The 22,503-nt window shown below is 43.3% G+C and overlaps 1 protein-coding gene across 1 annotated transcript; it reads left to right on the top strand.

Annotated features, from left to right (window-relative positions):
- Positions 1 to 1,230: 1,230 nt before the first annotated feature.
- Positions 1,231 to 21,849, top strand: LOC109633954 (neurexophilin-1). Its single transcript, XM_020094154.2, has 2 exons — positions 1,231 to 1,817; positions 16,390 to 21,849. The coding sequence occupies exons 1-2, from the start codon at positions 1,761 to 1,763 to the stop codon at positions 17,161 to 17,163; spliced, it is 831 nt and encodes a 276-aa protein (XP_019949713.2). The 5' UTR covers positions 1,231 to 1,760; the 3' UTR covers positions 17,164 to 21,849.
- Positions 21,850 to 22,503: the final 654 nt, after the last annotated feature.

Genomic DNA, 22,503 nt, shown 5'->3' with positions numbered 1-22,503 from the left:
CCCATCTTTCATCAGCATCTCCTGCATTATAATGAGCAGCGAATCGGTATGTGTGCACACAGTCGGATGGGTGGAGGGGAGCAGTCGTCTCTGACACTTCCTGCTGTTATACACTTTGATGTTTCTGTCACATCGGACTGACACAGCCTGGGCTCGTCCAGAGGCCCCTCTGCTCTGACCTTACACCTCCAGGGGAATGGCTCCCTCAGCATTAGGCCCTTGCAAGCCAATTAACCCCTGAACTGAGATCAATTAACCCTTTTACAGCAGCACAATCCGATAGCACCACACTCATTATTAGCAGGTGCAGAAAAAAAAACATTGGATCACAGAGGTTTGGAGTATTTTGATTAAGAAGAGGTTCTGACCTGACAACAAATATTCAGAGCAGGTCGTGTTCTTAGCTGCCCGTCAGATAGATGAGGGTTTACAGACAGAGAGTAAGGGATGGAAAAATAAGAGAGAGATGGACGGAGAGTGAAGCTCATCTATGACTCTAATTAAGCACAAATTGAGCTGTTGTGAGCCAGGGGACCTGCGTAGTGGCAGCGTGTATTTCAGTTCATTAACCTGCTCCTAATGAACTATGCGTTATTGGGGGGAAGTTTTTATTAATCACACCGTACTAAGGTGACGGTCACCGGTTCATCGGTACTCACAGCGTGCGTCGATACTGTTCAGCTGGGGGCTGCGGATCACCGCCTGGTCCCTGGGGGAGGACAAACAATCTGATTGTAAACCTGCTTGATGTGACAGCGTGCATGAGGATGAGGCTTTGTGACAAACCCATTCCCCCCCCAGCTTTCACGTCCTCTGTTACCATATGACATTGGAGTTGTTGTTGTGACAAGCGCGGTGTGAAAACAGACCCAGTCTTTCCCAATCAATGATTTTCACCCACCCACAGTGGTGAGGATATTCACTGACAGGCCTGCGTGGCGATGAGAAATACCAAGTTGGATAAGTGAGCCAGGCTGTTGTGGGTTGAGAAACTGATGTCTGGAATATTGGTGAGGGATTCGAAAGGAGGGAGAGAGGCACTAATACAAGTGGAGCAGATGTTTATTGTTATTTAGCTACTGGTTGTTTTTTATTTGATTATATGCTGGATAAATTAGAGAACGTGAATGAAAGAGAGAAAAGGGGGATGCTGGACAGATGGAGAGAGAGAGAGAAAAGGGGAGGGGGAAGAGAGAAAAAAGAGACATGTGGTGAGAGAAAAGGGGGAGAGGCACACACACACACAGAGGGAGAGAGAGAGTGGGAACTGTTAAAACGTGTGTTCTGCTCTTGCCAGTCTCAGCATCGCTTCAGTTTGTGCAGGAGGCAGAGGCTCCATCCCTCCAGGATCTCCACTGGCACCAAGGACCAGATGTGATCTACCCACCTCCCAGTCAACCCATTCCACTCTGAGCCTTGGATCTCTTTTATTTGTTCTGCATGGATGAGAACAGCCAACCACAAATGGATTTCTCACTCACCAACTAATGAGACTCAAACCCAGGATTGTTGGGGGGATAAAAACAGAAACTGAAGGTTGAGGGGGGACACTCCAAGTGGTTTCCAGCGGGTTTTCATGTTTGTGGGAGCAGCACTTGAGTCTGCCTTGGACATGGGACCGTGCGTCAGCCGAGAGGGAACCGGTGCAGGAGAAAGAGCATCGTCCTGAAGCAGGAAAAGCCCGCGTGAGGGAGTTTTTTTATCTCTTGTTTTTTTTTTTTGCGACCGGAGAGGGGGAGCTGTGGGTTTCACGCACCGGAATGATGCACCCCAACCGCGGCTTCATCCTGCTCCTCCTCAACGGAACCGCGTGTTTGGTAAGGAAACAGTGGGAGTGGGCAAAAAGTATCTGACACACACGCGCGCATCTTTCTCCAAATTACCTTTTTGTTACCCACATATCCATATAACGCACAATTCATCCCTGCGTCACGAGGCGTGGAAAGGTGCCTGCATCCCGTTTGCGCCAAAAACTTCTCAACTCGCTGACATGAGTAGAATAAAATAGTGAGGAGCGATGTGTGAATACGGTGAACTGACACTAGAATCACGATGATTTTTATCTCCAATCTCTGCCTCTTGCAGACCGATTGTGCTCTGCGCACTGCTTCCAGACGCATTTCTTTTATTTTCTGCGCATGTTATGATTATTAAGGCAGTAATATTCACTTTGACCTCGCTCGGATCAGGTACGACATGTGCACTATCACTATTCCCAGCGGACACATGTGCAGGGAGAGTGCGGAGCGCGTTGTGCCGCCGGTGTCCGTCACCAGGCTCATTTACTCTGTGCGTAATTGCGGCCACCTTCATCTTTATAAACTACAATTGATGACTATGACTATAACTGTGGTAGGAAATGTTAATAATCACGAAAAGATCATTCACGGATTAAAGTGTAGGCAAGTGTAATTCTCCACTTTCAGCCAAAACTGCCATTGCGCACAAAAACAAAGAAAAATAGGAATAAAAATATATCAATAGAAAATGTAAACGCTTCCACGACTTGAATATGTATGAAATAAATTATTATCGAATATTATGTCCTCACAAAAAATATATGTCTAGAGAAGGTTTACTTAAAATACATAATAATAATAATAAAATAATAATAAATAATTTCTCATGAGTCACACAGTTCTGTTGTTATGACATGTATTTGCAACATAAGCTTGCAGGGTAATGACCATGTGGCTATACTGTGTGGACATCAGCAGGATATATAAGGCAGATATGGAATATTTGTCATCACAGAAAATAGACAAACTGGTCGTTTCCCTGAGGAATGAACTCAGAAGAGTCCTTTTTTATTTACATAGCACCAGGTCATAACAGAAGTTACCACATTGCACTTTTCAAGCACGTTTAGACTGTTTGCACATTACAAATAATCTCACCTTAGTGTCTAGTATAATTAAAAACACTGTAGGTGGGGAGAGAAAAAAAACCTCTCATCACCGCTCTCTGTTCTCTAACTGAGCTAATTAACGGAAAAAAATCAAGCACTACAACTTTTCAGTGTATATTTTACCCTGAGGAGGGCTCCTCACTGACCTGCTTCACCAGATGTGTAAACATGAACTGCCTCTGTCCAACAACCTCACAATCAAATTGGATCATCCACTCCTCTTTCATGTAGCAGATTTATTAAAAAGCAGCCTTTAATGAGAAATCTGCTCTTGATTCACATGAGGAAACTTGAAAACATCCATCTACCCCCAAAGCCCTGGGCTGAGCAGCTCGCTCATCACAGGGCCCAGGAAATGAGCAGGCTCCACAAAAAAAACAGTGCAGTGGAACTCTTCATGTGAGGGTGAATGGCTGTTTGATGCAGCCGTTTGTGTCGGCGTCTCCTCGGGGATGACCGTGTGGTTTTCATACTCAGGAGGCGCTCGAGTAATGGCCCTTTTTGGTGACTTGAGGTCTGACAGACAGCGGTTGTAAGTGACTGAACACACACGCTCAGGATTTGTTTGGAGCGGTTTCAGCTGATCTGAGAAAGAAGAGACCACACGCTGAATTAAAATATGGGGGTGGGGGGGGTGGTGGTGAGTGCCTTTCCAGCCATTGTATAACTAGATACAAGAGTGTGGGATAATAGGCTTAACAAGCACTTTTGTGTTGTCTTGGTTCTGCGTGCGTTTTGTGAGCCGCGGGGCTACAGCCCATTGTAACCCAGAAGGTCTGTGGCTAATGATGATGAAATTAATTGGAGCTAACCCCCACCCTTCCAACCCCCCAACCACCCCCACCTCCAAGACCATGTATCTATGAAAAAACGTACATGACATCCCTCAGCAGGAGATCTTGGGTAATTCATTAGCCCCGTGACATTGATAAATTATGGAGCAATTAATGAATTAAGTAACTTTTTTACTTTGCAGCAGAGTGTGATAAATAATCGCATAAGCCTACTATGCATTAAAAATTCGATTTGGATGATTTTCTGTTGTAATAGCGCCGCAATTCGCGGATAGGGTTTAGGTCTCGAGGGACCTTTTCCAAATGGCTACTAATACAGATGACTATTTACACAAGGTGCCACTCCGGTTGTTGTTTAAATGATAAATGATGTGTTTCAAATGTTAATTATTCTGTGTATTTCAATGGAAGGTTATGAATAATATTTACCATCTCAGCTGTATAATTGACTGCTTGAGAAATGATGTTTATTTTTGGCAGTGATAGAAATTATTTTTCATCCGAGTCTCGGCGAGCTGACTGGATTTGCTTCAGTCAACTGAACAGCTAATGTGCACATATGAAGAGAATAATGTGCAGAGTGTTTCGGGGGAGAGTTTGATATTTTTGAGACCTTTTGCTGTCCTTGTGAGCAGCAGTCAAGGAGTTGTTCAGCGGAGGCACAATGTGAAATATGTTGCACAGCTCCTCAATCGGCTTTTAATTAATCGTGTTGTCTTCAAAATGTCAGAAAACTGAGAAATGGCCATCAGCATTTTCTACAGATTGCCACGGTGATGTCTTCAAACTGCTTTTTGTCTAATCACGAGTCCAGCACCCAAATAGGTTCAGTTCACAGTAAGTAAGGCAAAGAGAAGCAGCGAGGTGTCATTTAAGAAGCCGTAACAATCAAATGTTTGGCATTTCTGCTTGAAAAATTACTCAAATGATGATTCGATTAACATTACTGTTGCTGACATTTTTCCCATCAAACAACTGATTAATTAAGTAACTGACTGCTTCAGCTTTACTGTGAAAGTTAGTCTTTGTATAAGGAGTCTATCCATCACTAAACAGATGCAGCAGATGTTGGGTGAACTGCGCTCACACTACGCAGAGGAGAGGAAGGTGCCTATAGAACGCAGTTCGGCACACTGGAAATAGACGGAGCTGGTGCAGAGTGGTGTTAGGGTGAAGGAAAGGAGAGGAAGTGAGAGGGGGTGAAGATAAAGTGCTAAAAAAGAATAAGTTAAACATCTGCCTCAGAGGTTTATATGCCTCATTGACAGTCATGACAGATTCTTCCTTCCTTTTGCACAAAAAACATCCATGAAACTACACGTTAATCCAGATATAATTACAACGACAGCACCGAGCCTTAATGGTGCAGGTAGACAATCTGAGCCCCCTCATCGAATCTGAGAGGGGTGAGGTGAGTGTGCACTCTTCCTCCTGCACTAACTACCATAGGAGAATGAAGTGTGTTCGCATAGGGCATTGAACTCGACGGCTCCAGTGAACTCTGGACTCCCTGCCCCCGTGCAATTATCCCACAATCATCCACTTTTTTTCGTAATAAGATTTTCCTCTTAATCGCGTTCAGGGTTTAAGAGAACTTTTAAATCAGGACAGTATTCATAACCTCACTCTCTTTGCACTCGAAAAAGAGACATAAATATTTGCACTTTAATACACGTGCACCAACAAAAGAGCAGCTTTGCTAATTCCGACCTTGCGTGGGCTGCGACCTTCATGTGGTAAAGAATGCAGGGGATGCAGGAACTCGGCTCTTCGTATGCATTCAACATGAGATCGCAGATGCTCTATCACACAAATATGTTCTCTCAGGGATGGGCCTAAGTAGCGTCTCCGTGGCACTGAGACCCAGGACCGCATTGTGCAGCCTCTTATTGCTTTCAGTACAAACACAGACACTGGCCATCATGCTTGATAACTGGATTTCTCCAATGTAGCTGGACAAAAAATTACATTCTTTGCAAACAGACCTTCATTGTAGATCCTCATTCAAATGCCAAGGTTTACATACCACACTCCTTTTCTGTGCTGAGGTCATTTCAAACTTTAAACAAAACATGACACACAAATGATTCCACATCCACAAATTCGCACCAAGCGCTGCCACGTTTTTCTTTTGTAAACTTTTACCATCAACCTCCATTTGACTTTGCCACCAGCAAGGAAACACTTACATATTTAACATGGCACATCCATTAAAAACAAATAATGTTCTTATTCTGGTAGCTGCACAATGCCCAAATCCCTTTCATAACAAAGAAAGGATTGTGATTAGGCCGTAAACCACAGAGTACACACTTAAATCACAGCATGGCAGCACAACAACTGGGACAGCAAAAGGCATTTGATCGAAGAAGAAAACTGCCTGTATTTTGGTTGGAACACCAGCAGACAGCATGGTGCAACACTGCACTCACACACACACACACTGAAGATTTGTGTGTAAGGTTAAAAAGCAGAGGCTGTGGAACACTAATTCTAACCACATCAGACTTCTCTTTCCATTTTGGCCTGTCATACAGTCTTAGATTCATGTTTTTTAGATACCTGTCCTCCTCGCAGGGTCGCTGACCTTGTCCGCCCAGATACATCCTCGGCTAGGCAGAAATGCCACCTCCATACTGAAAGAAAAATAGAAAAAAACCTCACTGTCTGATACAGCATATATTGCATTGAGACACAAATGTTCGACAGCAGGAGCAGGCTGAATACAAGTTTTCTTCTCACTCTCTTGAGTCCTCCTCTTTGCCAACATCGTTCCAATCTGCATGTCAGAGCTCATGAGCTTACACCCTCCTCCTCTTCCTCACACCCCATATGGGAGCAAGAAACACACAAGTCATTCATAATTGTCAAATTTCTAACATAAGGGAGGGCTTGGCTTCAAACTTCAGACTGAACGGTTTATTGTGCTGATGGCATCTGTCCCCTACTTTCCCCTGTGAGCGCATGATGGATCATAAAGGGGGGACCATTATCAGGTTGTGGATTTTTCAACATCAGTAGCACAATCAGCAACACTACAATTATTAGCCATTAATCTAGGGGACAAATAAGTCCAACATCCCACTGTCACCAGTTTTATGAATTTAGTCTACTAGTACAGTGCCTGTTCTAAATCTGCCTGTTTGGAATGGGCTGTTTGTTTGGCCTCTGGAAATTCTACTTGCAGTTTTCTTTCTGAAACTGTAAAAGTGACCTGCAGTAAATGAGCCACAGCAAGTAAAGACCAGCTGCGGGACTCTGTCCACAGAACCATGACGCTGCGTCCACGATGCACAAACAGCTGTTTGCCTGTCTTCAAAGTTTGGTAAAGTTTGAATCAGTTCGCTGTTGTCCAGATCGACCAATTCCATTGATGAGTCCCAGCCGCCACTGCTACAGAGCGCTGGTCGTCACTTTAATCAAAGTTTAATCATATTCAACATATCATGTCTCCAAGTTGCTCTAAATTCAACGCTGCACTTCCCTGGGCCCTTAACAATATCAATGCCACGTGTGAAGACAATAAGATAATTGAGATATGTGAGCCACATGTTCAGGGTCAGACAGAGGGCAGGGATTTCTTGAATTAGTAAATAGATAAATCATTTCCCCTCGAACACTCAGCTTCAACCTGCATTTTCAGGAAATGTGAAGACCTGGTCTCAAATGTGGTCGTCTATCATCACTAATGGTGTAAACGTTCCACAGATCATTCTTTAAAAAAAGTGGTCATCAACAGCTTGTACCCTTTCATTGTGAATCTATATTTATCTGGGCCAAGGAGGTTTTCATTGCTGTTTTTTTGTTAGTCTTTCTCTCGGCAGGATTATAAAAACTAGAAAACTGATTCCCATGAAATTATGTGGAGAGGTGGGGCATCCCCCAAGGAAGAATTACATTGTCGAGCGGATCCGGATAAACAGGCGGATCCAGGAAATATTTTTGTGAGATAGGGCATTAGCCTTCATGGACATATGCAATCTTCACACTCCATTAAGAAGGTGTTGGTTTGCGCAGATAATTGCACAATTGTTGTCTGTCATCACATGTCAAATCACATTTCTTTCCACTGTGTTTTAACCCATTTCATAGGCTATTGATCACATACATAACCCATCGATGAGCAGTCACACAAACAATATATAAACATGGAGAAGAGGTGGAGGAGCAGAGCTGCTGGTGTTATAATATAACCTCTATAGCTTCCTGTCTGTTGTGTAAAACAGCTTGAGTTATGCACAAGCACAGCGTGAATGACCCCAGAGGAGCACCTCTTCCCCCCCAACAACCTGCTGAGAACCCCTGCTCTCCACCACTGTCAGGCTCCCAGTCGCCCCACAGCACAGACAGACAGAGAGAGAGACAGATAGAGAACGCACTCCGCGCACACTGACAGCCCTTCATAGTGAAGCACTGAGCTGTCCAGAGACAGAATACGCTCAAAACCAGCACTATTTATTGTGCCACTGCTCAAAAGGGAGACACCAGGGGAGACTGAGACGACCCTGGAAGGATGTATGGAGGTTTGTCTGCTGGTTTGGATTGTGAGGAGTGGATTACAGTGCCCAGCTTAAAGAAAAATGATCCGTAGTCATGGATAGAATGAGTAGGTGTAACTCCCAGGGGATCCAGATAAAGATGTGCTCCATTTGCACACAAAGGAATAACTAAGAAATTGAGAAAATCCATGAGACGTTTTAATTTCAGAGAGTGCCTGCTAGTAAAAGTTGCTGCGCCGCTTTGTAAAAATATAAACTGTTATGAAATGTGTCAATATAGAATAAAATTTTCAGCGTTTCAAGATCTGTAGGCAGCCGTACAATAAGGTGAAAACCAGGCTGTCAGCTTAACACTGAAGGAAACCGAGGCTTTCCTGATGTTGCAGGCTCTGCGGTTAATGTTGACCTCATCGTGGTGTGACCTGAAGCCACGCCAGAATGAGACCGGGGAGCGAAAGCCCATTTAAATTCTCAGTTCTCACACAATCTGTAAACAATCTGTTCTGTGTGAACGGACATCTATTGTGCAGTTGGCCAGAATGCTGCCCAGTGACGGTGCAGTGATTTTCAGGGTCAGAGACAGACATGTCCAGACAAGGCTTGCTGAGGGTCTTTCCTGGGGTTTCCAATTAAAGCAGGCAGTACAGCCACAAGGATCAGGGAATTTGGCTGAGCTTGAAAAAGAGCATTTTAAGTACAATAAATGGATAATAGGAACAACTCTTGCAGACCAAAGTGATTTATGGATTGAATTGAGAATGTGTTGCATTAGAATATGAAGCCGCAAGAGCTTGCAATTATTTTCGCTTGTATTTCTCCGGGAAACGTCGATTTGAACAGTGATGCTATTATCCAGCCCCAACTCACAATGATCCTATTAAGAGCTATAGTGTTAATGTCAATGTGGCAAACGTTTGCAGACCTTTAAGCACAAAAGCTTGTTTAGCAGCACATTAAAAAGTGCAAAACTAACAACATAGTTAGAAACTATTGTGAAACCATGACACACAAATTAACCATGACATCATCACGTCATATTTGCATTCTTCCTGGTGTCTGCTGGTCTGGTAGGAAGTTGGAAGTCTGTAACCTATTTTGTCCATCACACTGCGCACAACCTGGGGATAATCTTAACCCTTGGACATTTAGTCTGTGGCTTGTGGCTTACCAGTGGCTTACCAACTCTATCACTCCATCATTGCATTTGTGTGGTGTTGGAATAATCAGTAATATGTGTTCCAGACGGGAAACCTCACATGAACACCATCTCTAGTCGGAACAACTCGGAGAGTTGTTGGCATCATCACTTATAAACCAATTAACATCATTTTACAATTAACTGCAAACAATGACATTCAATGGGAACTCAAGTGTTTCACTTTTGTCACTTGCAAACTGCATGTCCATCTGTCACAAGCATCTAAGAGCATGCTGTTATCTGAAAAAGACGTTTTCATGATTAACATGGACACGTTTTAAATGATGTATATACCTCTCACATCTGATCTTGCTCTTCGTTATTATGCAAATATAAAGTCTTATTTAAAGGAACTAAACACATAAATACAACACATTCTGTTTACAGTGTTCCTGTTTATTTGCCACATTCCGCATGAACACACCAGCCAAAACTTACAAGCTTTTTCTAACCTGCTCCTTGAACAGTTAAGCTTTGATAAGGTAAAAGCTGCTCGAGTTGAGGAAAGATTTTGTCCTGCATGTGTTAAGTGCTTGAACAATGTCAGTCATCTGTTGACGTTTCCCGATTGTGTCTAATCCATCTGAGGGCGCTGCAGTTCACACCTGATGTCAGGATGTGCATCAAATGTCTCACCGTTCAGCACTTGTGATCACATTTCACTTGCCCACTCACATTTGGTTTTATCTGTTTAAGACTGCTTCTAAACAGGAAAGAAAAGTTTGACTTCAGCTAATTAAGCAGTTTGATATGTCATTGAACTCTGTGCATAATAAACTGTATTTTAAAAGTTGCTCACAAACTGCAAAGCTCGAAAGAAATCAGGGACGCACTTGTGTTCATACAAATGTGGACACATCTGGCACAGCTGTTAATGTCACAGAATTCAGCCAATGCAATATGCCCCAACACAGCTGGATTTCGAGCTGTCCAATAATGATGAGATCCCAAGATTAATTGTCTTTTAGTGGTCCTGTGAGTGTGAAGAGCCCATTCACACAGACACAGATCACCAGCTGAGGGCTGCGCAGTTAACCACAGCCTGATATGGCCACTAAGCACCTTCACTGAAGCTATATAACTGCCTTGCTCAAGAGCATATGAATACTAAGTATTAAGTATTAAGCTCCTGCGTGGGTGCTGAAAATCCAACAGAGTTACTGGTGCAGTACGTCAGCCCCTGCTAAATTGGTATTAGGTTTTCATACCTTAACCTCCATGAGACGATTGCAGTGTCCCTTCAGCTTTTATAAGACAGGTGTGAATACTGTAGCAGCAGCTTTAATCAGCCCTGTCAAATCAGCCCTTGCTATGCTCCCAGCCCCCTGGGGAAACCGTCCCCTGCTACTCCCCCTCCACCGTCCTCACACCGCCAACTTGTCGATATCTTATAATGTAAAAATTTGATAGCCAATTCAGAGCCTGGCTTCTCTCTGAGCATAAAAAATGAGCTCCAATCCACTGGGACAACACAACTGAACTTGTCCAATATGAGTTGGGAAAGCAGGTGCAGGATAAAGAAAGAAAGAAATGAACGAGGAAAGAGTAGAATAAAAGATTCACTGTAGTGAGTTTGTTCACCCACTGCAGATCTTAGCATCAGTGACCCCCCAGAAGCCGGAGTAAATTATTCATTAAGAGTCAAATGGCTTGTTTCTTGTGAAATTACCTTTCTCTCCCTCACCTCTTCTACACTAGCCAGAAGAATAATTAGTTATAAGGGCACGGCCATTTTCAGACTTTAATCATGTAACAGAGGAGTCTCCTGCAGTGAACATATTAGATCTGGAGGTGGGGAGAGGAGACAGAGCACAAAAAAAAAAAGAATAAAGCATCGACGAACACTTAAGGAATCTTAGCTGCCTGGGTGTGTAATTAAAAATTGATGTCATATTAAAGATGAAGATTTCAACTCAACAGCCAGAGGGAAACGGAGTGCTTTATTGACAGCACATTGTCAACTCCTCGTGCGCATGCTTTCAGCCCTGCTGGGTGGCTCTACAGGCAGATTCTCTGCATCGATCAATTAATCAATTCATTTTATTCCACACCGTGAATCCATAAAAAAGGTAAACAGTAAACAGCCTAAGGTAAATCAAAATGAAAAGGTTTAGGTCACCAAAAACTGAAAAATTACATCAATTTGATAGAAAAGAGCTTATTTACAGTTTTCCTCAAAGTAAATTAAGCTAAACACAAACTTTTCCGACAGAGGCCTCACATTTTGTTTGTTATCTACAAACTCTGACTGTGCAAAGGTAGTGTTGGGCCAAACTGTGTTACTGCACCCTCAGGTGTATTATTAGGACAATAGCGTAGTGCAGGACGAACTGCTGTATATATCTATCAGAAAATAGAGAAAAAAGTATGAGAGCAGAGGAAAGGAGAACAGTTAGGTTGGTCAGGGCTTCATCCTACAGCACGGTTATGACCAAACAACATCAGAGGAGAAGAACTTAGACCGTGGCTTCTTATGATAGAGCAGCACAGTCTGCAGAATTAAACCCTGTGGAAATGGTTTGGGATGAACTGGACAGAAGGTGAAAGCGAAACAACCTGCAAGTTCAACATGTCTGTGGGAATTTCTGCAGCAGTGTTGGGACAAACCTTCCAAATTGTTTTTCATTTCCATTGCAGAAAGAAAGTTTTGTGTGTGTTTGGCAGCTGAATTTGTCAAATAAATCTAGATACAATTAAGGATTTATTCTTCAATGACATATTATGACTATGAAAGTGAATAAAGTAAACTTGGTACCAGCAGTTGCCCTTTTTAATATCCAGCAGATACAGAGCAACATAATGATTTGTATTAATTAGCACAGCAGATGTTAATCTGTTGTTTGGAATGGGCTGTTTGTTTGGACGTATTTGAGCTGCGACAAAAAATAAGTAAAGACAAGTAAAGTGAGTACCCTGAAGCTGAGTTGTGATCTACGTCCCTTACATCGATGAGTCCCGTTTATTCAAAGTTGAATAATATTATACATACCTTTGGTCCAAACTGCACCAAATCCGACAATGCACCTCCTTGGGCCTTAAACAATACACACGTCAAGTGTGAAGCCAGGTGAAAATGGTTCTTAAAATATGCATTACACATACAAACAGATATTACTTCTAATTCAAAAGATTTAGATTTGAGAATGCATGTTCCATATTATCTCTTCTTTTAGCTCTTTTAGTCTCCACCAGTTCCTGAGGGATCTATCAGGCTTGTCTTGTTGCGCTTGCAGTAGGTTTTCCGAGATGATTTTCTGTTAACAGCTGCCTGCTGTGACCACAAACTGGAATTTGTTGAACCAAACCAAAAGAATGATCTAAAAGGTGATAAATTGGTCCATATTCAGATAAGTCAATGTTATAAATGAATAGTTTGATCTGTTAAATATCAGAAAAATCAGGTCTGACCAGAGAATGGTGAATTTTCAGGTAATCAACAAGTTAAGTCTGAATGTGTATTCTCATGTGCAAGTATATTTTGGTACAATTCTGCTTCTTGTTGACATACTGGTCGGTCACCAGTCCTCTGTATCTCTGAGAGTTATGGCATAAATTCCAGTTAGGCAGCTCCCTGATCTCTGTGCTGTATGATGGCAATAGTGTGGCTCTGTCACCAGGAGAAGGGGGGTAAGGACGGTGTACCTGTCACTGTAACAGGATGATTATTGCCTGTGGAGCTGGCAGGCTTGAGAGGTGTGCACCCCTCCCCACACTCCCTGCTGGGAGACAGTCCCGGGGCCTGTGCTCACTGAGGCTGAATTACTCACAATTACCACAGCGCCAGAGCCTGCAGCCATCTCCCATTCTCTCCTGCCGTTTCACTGACTCACTTAGCGCACATGACAAATGACAAAATCTGCCCGAACCTCCGCCCCCTCACTAAGACCTGATAGCCCATCACCCACTCTTTGCCTACAGCACTTAAACCTAAATATGTCTTGCCAAGCTTCAGGAAACAAAACCAACTTAGTCTAAAATAAACTCAAACTGGCCTTTCAACGCAACATGTTACATTATGTAGATTATTTAACATGCATATATGTACAGTGTAGAAAACAAAAGTGAACTCGTTATATTTTACACCATTTCAGATTGCTTTCGTTGCATGAGTCAATGTACAATGGAAGCGTGCTGATAGTTAAATCTTACACCTCATATACTCTACTTGTTAAATGCAGTGATGAGAGATTTGTACCACTATGCAGTTTTTCATAATGAAAAAGTAATGCTTGCTATACTGTTCTTTAATGTTTGACCTTAATGACCTTAAATATGCATCACTAACCAGATATACTGAAGTTTGAAAGCATGTTAACTCTTGTTTAAAATCCATAATTGCAGGCCATGTATGACAACATGAGAAAATGACATCACACCTGTGTTAAACAGCATCATGGTGGATTGGAAGTCTGTACAGTGTGTGTTCTCTCACTGCAGTCATCATTACAGCTCTGGCTCCATTTTTCCACGGCCATATTAAGCTCATTCTAACATTTGTCTTTGACAATGATGCTACACAGTGAATGTGAAACCTCCAGCAGTGCCAGGCACTTAAATCTTTTGTCCAACAATAGCACAATGCCCTCTTCATCTCTCCTCTTTCAGCCTGGCCTCAGGTTCTCTAATGAAGACTGTGTGAGCGAGCGGCAGGATGCTTTACTCAATATGTAAGCTACAACAAAGCATCCAGCAATATGTTTTTGCTCAGATAGGAGTGCTGGTGCCATCTGAGACTTACTTTGGACAAGCAACAGAACTCGCAGAATGATCATGATCTTAAAAACTAGGGGGCAGTTTCAGAGAAATAAAGAGTGACATATTTTTCAAGAGCCCAAAAGGGCCTTTTTGTTAAGAAGCCACAGGGGCTCCTAAGTGCTATCTGGGGAGGTTGGCAAAGTGCTACCCTCAATGCCCAGGGAGCCACTGGCTCGTTGGAGAGGAGATATCAAACACAAACTAGTGAAGGGTGTTTTTGTCATCAAACACATCCTGCCTGGCCCCCAACTCCCCCCCGCCTTGAAAAACAGAGACTCTTGATGAAAAGATCGATGAGAATCTATGTCTTGAGCCCTTCCAAATTTTTGTTCATTATTAATGAGTTTCTCCAAGAAACTATGAAAACTATCTGGTTCAAGAGGAAGGAGTCCTTGTCAGCACTGTTATCGGCCCCTGTGGGGAGGCTGAAGGATCTGAGCGGCAGTTAAGCGTAGCAGCACATAGGTAACTAGAGGAGACGGTGTCTGGCCTCCAGCACCCCCAAGGGAATGGGGCCAGATTAAGGGAAGTCAGGGGGGGCTCGCTCATCTGAGTCCAAACACCAGACCACAACCACATCAACGGGAATCCTTGCAAGGCTGTATAAATGCGATACATGTTGTTATGAAAGGAAATACGTGTTTTTAGAGGGACAGAAAATCAATATCACTGACTGACTGCAGTGCAAGAGAACAAATCTGAGCGAGCTGGAAAAAAATGGAATAAAAATGAGTCCGACTTAATAATCCTGACTAAGCCAGTATAAGGAAGCTCTGGCAGTTAAGACAGTAGACGGATCAGAGCGCAGACACGGATGCATGCATTATGCATCACTGTAAAATCTCTGCGGGTAGATCACACACACATCCACAAACTTACCCCACCGATCGCATTTGCATCATTTATTGTTTTCGTTTACCACAACTCAAAATTCACAAATGGTGTGTGTGTGTGTGTGTGTGTGTGTGTGTGTGTGTGTGTGTGTGTGTGTGTGTGTGTGTGTGTGTGTGTGCGCGTGCGTGCGTTCTTAGCTGCTAAATCTAAAGGACGTAGTTATTCCGGATGCTTCCGTAGCACATTAGAACAACGGTACCTGCTAATAGATCATTACTGTTGAAGAATCAGCCGTTTCATTGCTCTCACATTCACACACTCTTAACAAAGCTACTGCTGAGCACAGCAGTGCTATCTTATCTCCCCCCCGCTCCTCTTCCCCCGCCCCTCATTTGATGTTAACATTTGACAGCTTTGTGTGTGTGCCGATACAGACACTCTCTTTAATTAAAACACCGGAAATCTTAATTGGACATTATACTTTATTCTCTGCACCCCCCCACCACCACCACCACCTTCCCCCGCTCATATACTTTGATCCTCCGACCAAATCTTTGGAGGCAATAATAGTTTCCCCTGTACTCACACTGCAGTTCTTTAGAAGCAAAGCACTCACTTTAAACCAGAAAGCAAGTCTCGGTCTACTTTCCACTTATTTCCTTGTTGATATTATAAGAGAATAATTCTCCAGATACATGGATGATCTTCAAGTGACCTTTCCTGATTTTGTCACTGTGAAAAGTAGCGTGTTTGAAAGGGAAACGTTGAAAGTTTGACAATGTAGAAAATGAGTTGTTTTCTAACTGGCTGAATGAATCCTGCTCCTTTTGGTGCATCAGGATGCTAAGTGCATAAATCAACCTCCAACCTCTGATGTCAGAGAAACAACTTTGGAAAGCATTTTTTAATGACAGACCTTTACTGTTTTACAGAATTACAGCCTTTGTATAATATAATAAAATATTGATCAAACTGCCCAAGAGCAGAGGAGTAACTCACTTAATGTGAGTTTAGTTTTGGTGTGGATTTTCTGTTTGAATCTCTTCTCTGATCCCTCTGACCCCACCAGTAGCTCAAGGGAGGCACATGAGTCCATTACAAGCGAGCTTGGGGAATTGTATGGGCTCGGTGAAAACTATACATAGGAGTATTTTCTCTTGCTGCCGAAGTAAACAAAAGAATGTAATAATAGCAATACCTGCAAAAATTCAACCATTTATTAATATAAATAACATTGATAGAATGTCACGCTTACTACCACTAGAGGTATGAACTGTAAATTAAGTATCGATTAAACCTTTAATTTGTTTTCTGTCCAGGTTTCTTTCTACCTTGCTAACAGATGTCTACTTTCTTTCTCTATTTTCTCTTCAATCTCCACCTCAAACCTCCCCTTTCCAGGTGGCCCTGGGCCAAGAAGATGAGTCCTCCAGCCCCAAAAGCTCTTCAGATGACTCCTCCAAGCCGTTGGGCCTCCTGGGCGATCAGGCTCCTCTCTCACCCTTGAGCCGCTGGATGCTTCACAGTAAGAGCAGAGCTGCTAATGACACCTCTCTGGAGCTGCCCTACCGCTCCCCAATCCCTTTCTCCAAGCAGGAATTTTCTAAACAGGAGTTCTGGGAGATGTTGGGCAGCGACCTGCTCAAGCCTGACGCCTCCAGCTCCAGGGTCAAACGCCGGCCAATTGTTAAGACCGGCAAGTTCAAGAAGATGTTTGGCTGGGGTGACTTCTATTCCAATATCAAGACAGTGAGGCTTAACCTGCTGATCACCGGCAAGATTGTGGACCATGGTAACGGCACGTTCAGCGTCTACTTCCGCCATAACTCCACAGGCCATGGCAACATCTCAGTCAGCCTGGTGCCACCTGTCAAGGCAGTGGAGTTTGACCTGGAGCGTCAGAGCGTGGTCTACCCTAAGGACTCCAAGATCTTCAACTGCCGCGTGGACTATGAGAAGGTGGATCGCAGCAAGCGCACCTCACTGTGCAACTATGACCCGTCCAAGACCTGCTTCCAGGAGCAGATTCAGAGCCATGTGTCCTGGATTTGCTCCAAGCCTTTCAAGGTCATCTGCATCTATATATCCTTCTACAGTACGGACTACCGCCTGGTGCAGAAGGTTTGCCCGGACTACAACTACCATAACGAGATGCCCTATCTGCCCTCGGGCTAGAGGACTTGTGTGAAGGGAGGAGAGGTGGGAGAGGAGAGGATAAGGGGGCTGAATGGGCGTTACTGCAACAGGAAACCAGGGCTGAGAAAAGTCATTAATACCATAGTGGCAGCAAGATATCTTAAAAAAAACCCTCTGTAGCCTGCAAGATGTAAAAACATATATGCAAAACAAAAATGACAATATGCAGATAGTGAAGCACTGGGAATGTTTAACTGCAGCATTCGTTAAATGAGCTGGTAGTGAAAATTAAATACCACACACATTCTTACCTCAATCCGAAATACCAACTTCTCACCATCTATTTTTTCTCTACCATTAAGTCATTTGTCAGTGTTGTCTCAGTGTCCTTTTCATCACCCTTCACCGTGTTGCTGTTTTGCAAAGTCACCAGGCAGTATTTTCTGTGAAATGCTGTGTTATGAGTCACTGGGGAGTTGTATAAAAAATTCAGACTTTATTACAGACATCATGTGGTGTTTAACACCATAAGCTGTAAAGGAAACAATTGCGATTGCAAACTTTCCAGAGGGAACACAAATCACTCCTTTCCTCAGAAAAAGCAGGTGAATGTAAAGTGTACCAGTCCACAGGATCATTCAGCTTCTTTCTTTTTAAAGGGCATGTACTTTTATGTGCGCTCAAGTCACTCCCCGAACAACATAAAAGAAAAGTTCCTCTTCTTACTCACTTTCTCACACCCTGTCCACATACACTCACAGCCACGCATCCAAACCAGGACAATGTCCCAGTGTTTACCTGCAGAATGCAATTACTATATATCCTTTAGTTATGTCAGTTCCCTTTCCACGATACAGGGAAAAGAGACAGGGAGAGGGGGAAAAATCCCAAATTTGCAAGCAAAAGCAATTGCTCAACAAAGATTCGGGACCAGGGCTTAAGACAAGCTCAGTGCGAGAGAAATAACTAGATTCTGCATAGAGACGGGATTGGCCCTCCACACATAAGAGAGAGAGAAAGGTTGGGGGAGTGAGAAAGGGAGAGATTCAGTGAGCTCTTTTAATTAAAGTGGAGAAGGAGATGTAGAGTATGCAGCTCCGTCTATTGTCCCCTCTGTATGAAAAAGATTACATTTTGTTGCCGTCAGGATTCCTGATTTCACGCCTTGATAACTTTGACTGTGTGAGGGAGATTGCTCTCTCCTGACAAATACTGTGTTCACTAAAGTAGGCCCGTTATCTTGAATAAATGAAAATATTATCATAATAATTACATATAATTTAATCTCCTGTAGAACTAATTAAGGTTTCAACGAGAGTGCGAAATGCATTCCTAAAAATCAAGTCAGGGGGTGGGAGGATAAGAGGACGTTCGTGGAGGATTGTTGTGTTTTTTGTGCGGAGCCGGCAGCCAAAGCTCAGCTCAGAGTTAACTGCTCTCATTAAGATAAATGGCCACTGGCTGGCCCATCTCATGTCGCTCTCACAAACAATATCAGAGGAGAGCAGTGCACAATGGAGCAATGAATTAGGTGACCTGACATTTGTGCGCTGAGAGGTTACTGCTATGCTGCTTGTAAGGACACAATGATTTTTCGGTTCATTAACGACGAACAGTCACAAGACAGGTGTGAAGAGTCATTAAACAGTGATATCGGATTACGCGTGTGATGCTCATATAGTGTGCTATCAGGAATATAGCCAAGATCTGTGCCTGTGCACGCTTGGCTGAAGCTGTGCAGGGATGTCCCAGGTGGACTCGTGCAGCAGTCACTGTTTCCCCCCCTCCTGTGGGGGGAAGCATAAGGACAAACTTAAATCCTTCATCTTCTCTGTGTGTGATAGGAGAGCAGTACAAGGGAAAACAAACCTAAAGATGGTAATACAATCCTTTAAATCTGCACATCAAAGTTTATTATATACTTCTTGGCTACATCCATGCTACTACAATGTCATTTGTAAAAAGGTTTTCAAAATAAAACAACCTCTATCCAGTTTCGACAAAAACATTTGAGCTCCGTGTCAGTTTCAATTCTCGCCCATCCTAACATGTCTGAAAACGACTACTCATATACAGTAGGAATTGTTGCAGATCTCTTGAATAATAGCTTATTGCATACGCATGTAATCAGTTGTAAAATGCAGAATTAATCTGCACAACAGATAGTAAAAACAACTGGCTCAACACTGCCTCTAATTGATTATCCTTGTTGCATTCTACACTGGTAGCCAAAGCTAATGCCGGTTGTTCTCTTCCAGAAAGTGGTCATGTGATGAGAGCCTGACAAATCCATGAAGGCTTTATCACGACCGTAAAAGACCCAACCAGCAAACGGCTGTGTCTACATCATCATTTCCAAACATCTTAGCTTCTGCCCGTCTAGACTAAAACGCAGCCGCAGAGTTTTCAAACTATAATGGAGCCACCAGTGTTTCCGAAGTTCTCAGTTTTAGCAACTCTAAAACTTTGTCATAATTTGGAGGGCAGGGGTATCTGTAACAGAGTTGATGCATTTTCAATCAAAATGTAGTAATATGGATGTAGCCTTAAAGATGGGGAAAAGGTCCTCTCAATGTGCAATATGAAGGGGACTGATGGATGAAGGCTGTTCATCTCTATGAGTCAAGCCTCTGTCTCCTCTTGCATGTGACTGTATTGTTTTATCACCGCCATTATTTCATAGATGAACCAGCCTGTCTGCCTCACACATACGTATCGACTTTTACTTGGAAGTGTCTAACAATCAAGGAACCTCACAAAGAGGATTTATCCTTAAGAGTCTCCCATCAATCACAGAGCCACCTAAGAGAGTGAATGTAGAGATGGATTCTGATTCCTGCCACAAACATGACCTGCAGGTAAAACCTGGACAATTGGCGGCAGTTTGCCTTTCACACTTGCACAACACAGCGGGAGGTTCACTACACAGATGTGTTTACAACAGCAACATATCCTCCGTATTATTCAGGCGAGAGGTGGAGCACCCGGGTGTAGAAGACAGAGGCAGGAATAACTCTGCTGCGGAATTATCCCAACAAACTCTCAATATCTTCTGTGTCTTCTTATGTGTGACACTGCTTTTTCACAGGGAGATATTTGTTTTCTTTTTCGTTTTTTAATTTTTGCATTTGTCACGCCTTAGAAGCGTCATCAGATTTCACATTAACTAATGTTAATGTGAAATCACTCGCTCGAGGTGAATCCAGCTGGGATCCCCTGCTGTATTCACACATCAGATTCTCCAGAATTTCCAGGGACTTTATACTAGCAGGGCAGGTGAAGAAAGTCTGCAGACACTCGGACAATTGCGTTCACACGTATACCTCCGCTACGGAGTATCTGCAGAGTTCAGTGCACGTCTGAAAGCAGCATAACAGTTAATGTAGTATTTATTTGAAACAGTTGTAATGGAACACACAATATAGATGCTGGCTTGTCTAAAGCTCCCTTTCCTGTACTACTGAATGAAATACAAAGCTTCGTGTGTATAATGCATCGAGCGGCATGAGTGAACCACAACCTGTTGCTCTGTTCATCATTCCCTCACCCTCTGCCCCTTCCTGCTCCAGACGTCTGCATGTTGCTCAGCCATGTTCCCTGCAGTCTTCATGCTGTTGTCCTCTTCTTGTGTGTGACCCTGCTGGCTGCAGCCTCAGCCTCCATACCCTCTCTCGCTCCCATACCCTGACGTTGAACCCTGCGGTAGTTCCTCATTGCTGCCCCGCCCGCCCTCCTGCACACAGCGTTGAGCTAAGATAGCTAATCTCCGTGAGCTTAACGCCAAGCCAACTGAACATCAGCTGTGAGAACACCACTCCCTTCCTTCTCTATCTATCTATCTCTCTCTATATCTATATCCCATCAAACAAATGCGTGCACAGACACAGTCTTAAGATGTGCTGGTTTAGCTTTTTTCCTCTCTCCTGTTCAAAGCGTCTTGCATAAGCCCTTGGATTCTGAGGACATGAAATCTCCTCAAGAGCATGCCAGCAGAGTGCCCGACACAGAAACGCCCCAGTAACCTCAATACGCGTCTCCTCCCACCTCCTGCAGTGCGTGCAGAGAGAAGTTGGATCCTCACACATGTTGGGATCAGAACTGGGCAACAGAAGCCCGAAGCATTAAACTCATGTAGAAAATAACAAGGACACATGTTGGGCTGCCTGTGGGGAAGAAGCCCCCTACTCTGCTCCTTACCACTCCCCCCAAGATTTACAGCAATACTCTCATTGAGACTCCTTCTCCACCTCTCCGGTGCCAGCTACAGAAAGGCTGCTGGACTAAGTTTCAGAGACAGTCACGTTGCTGCGGGATGGATGGTGTTGTTACTGCAGCAGCCTTACTGTTGACCCATCTAGTGCCAACGGACATGTGGATATTTGGCCTTAGAGACTGCAAGACAACACTGGTCCACTCAGCAAAGAATAGTTACTAAACACAACTGTCAAAAAACAAGAATATACATATATATATATATATATATATAAATATATATATAAAAACTAAGAGTTCGCAGATCTGAATAAAGTTGTATTTAAATGTGGGTCATGCAGTGGAGGTTGTCTGTTTTATCTTTTTTGTTCCTCATGGTTTTCTTTCTCTGTGTCATGTGGATGATATACTGTATGGATGATATGATGGCATTTATTGTGGTTTTCAACATTCAAAAAAAAAAGAATCAATAAAGTACACAGAAGTACTTAAGCCACTTCAGTTGGAGAGAAACAGACTCCGCTCTTATATCCGCTTGTGCTTCTTGTGTAGGAAGAGTGTGTCAACAATGCTGAAGTCTCTATTTTCTCATATTTGCATACCCATACTGTGAGCCGACGGCAGAGAAAAGGAAGTGACAATTTTTTTTTGCTGAGGGCTCTTGCAGATATACATGCAGAGAAAGGGAATGAGCAAAAGAGAGAGAGATAAATAAGAGGGGGAAAGAGTAGGGAGGAAAATGGGGTTGAGAGAGAGGGGAAGGAAATGTTTCAGCTGGAATGATGCATGAACACAACTCCATCCTCTAATTAGCCTCCTCTCTCTTTCCCCCCCCACTCTCTCACTGTCGGTTTCTTTGTTGTGCACCTCCGTACTCCCCGTTCACTTTAAGATGTAATTGACATTAAATTCTTTCTACTTTTTTAATTAAATCCCAGACAATTGTTAACGAGGGGATGGGTTCAAACATTCAGCTCACAACATCCCTTTAAAACAAGATCGATTAAGGCATGTCTGGCGGCCCTCCGCCATCCCCCCTCCACGCCCCCTTGCTGCCATAAAAGTGCTGCCTGCCTCAGGATAACCTTGCCGGAGATGATGAAAGGGAGGCAAATAAGTCAACACAGAGACAGAAGAATAGAAATCTCATTTGGAAGAAAGCAGGAT

This window comes from Paralichthys olivaceus, chromosome 5, assembly GCF_024713975.1.
Source record: "Paralichthys olivaceus isolate ysfri-2021 chromosome 5, ASM2471397v2, whole genome shotgun sequence".
In the NCBI taxonomy this organism is placed as follows: Eukaryota; Metazoa; Chordata; class Actinopteri; order Pleuronectiformes; family Paralichthyidae; genus Paralichthys; species Paralichthys olivaceus.
Note: the sequence above shows the minus strand (reverse complement) of the source record. Positions and strands in the feature narration are given on the sequence as shown.

Bases quoted from the DNA above. Each gene is read 5' to 3' on its own strand.
- LOC109633954 (XM_020094154.2), top strand. From the start codon at position 1,761: ATGATGCACCCCAACCGCGGCTTCATCCTGCTCCTCCTCAACGGAACC. The intron at 1,818-16,389 runs GTAAGGAAACAG...TCCCCTTTCCAG, and splicing joins TCAACGGAACCGCGTGTTTG to GTGGCCCTGGGCCAAGAAGA.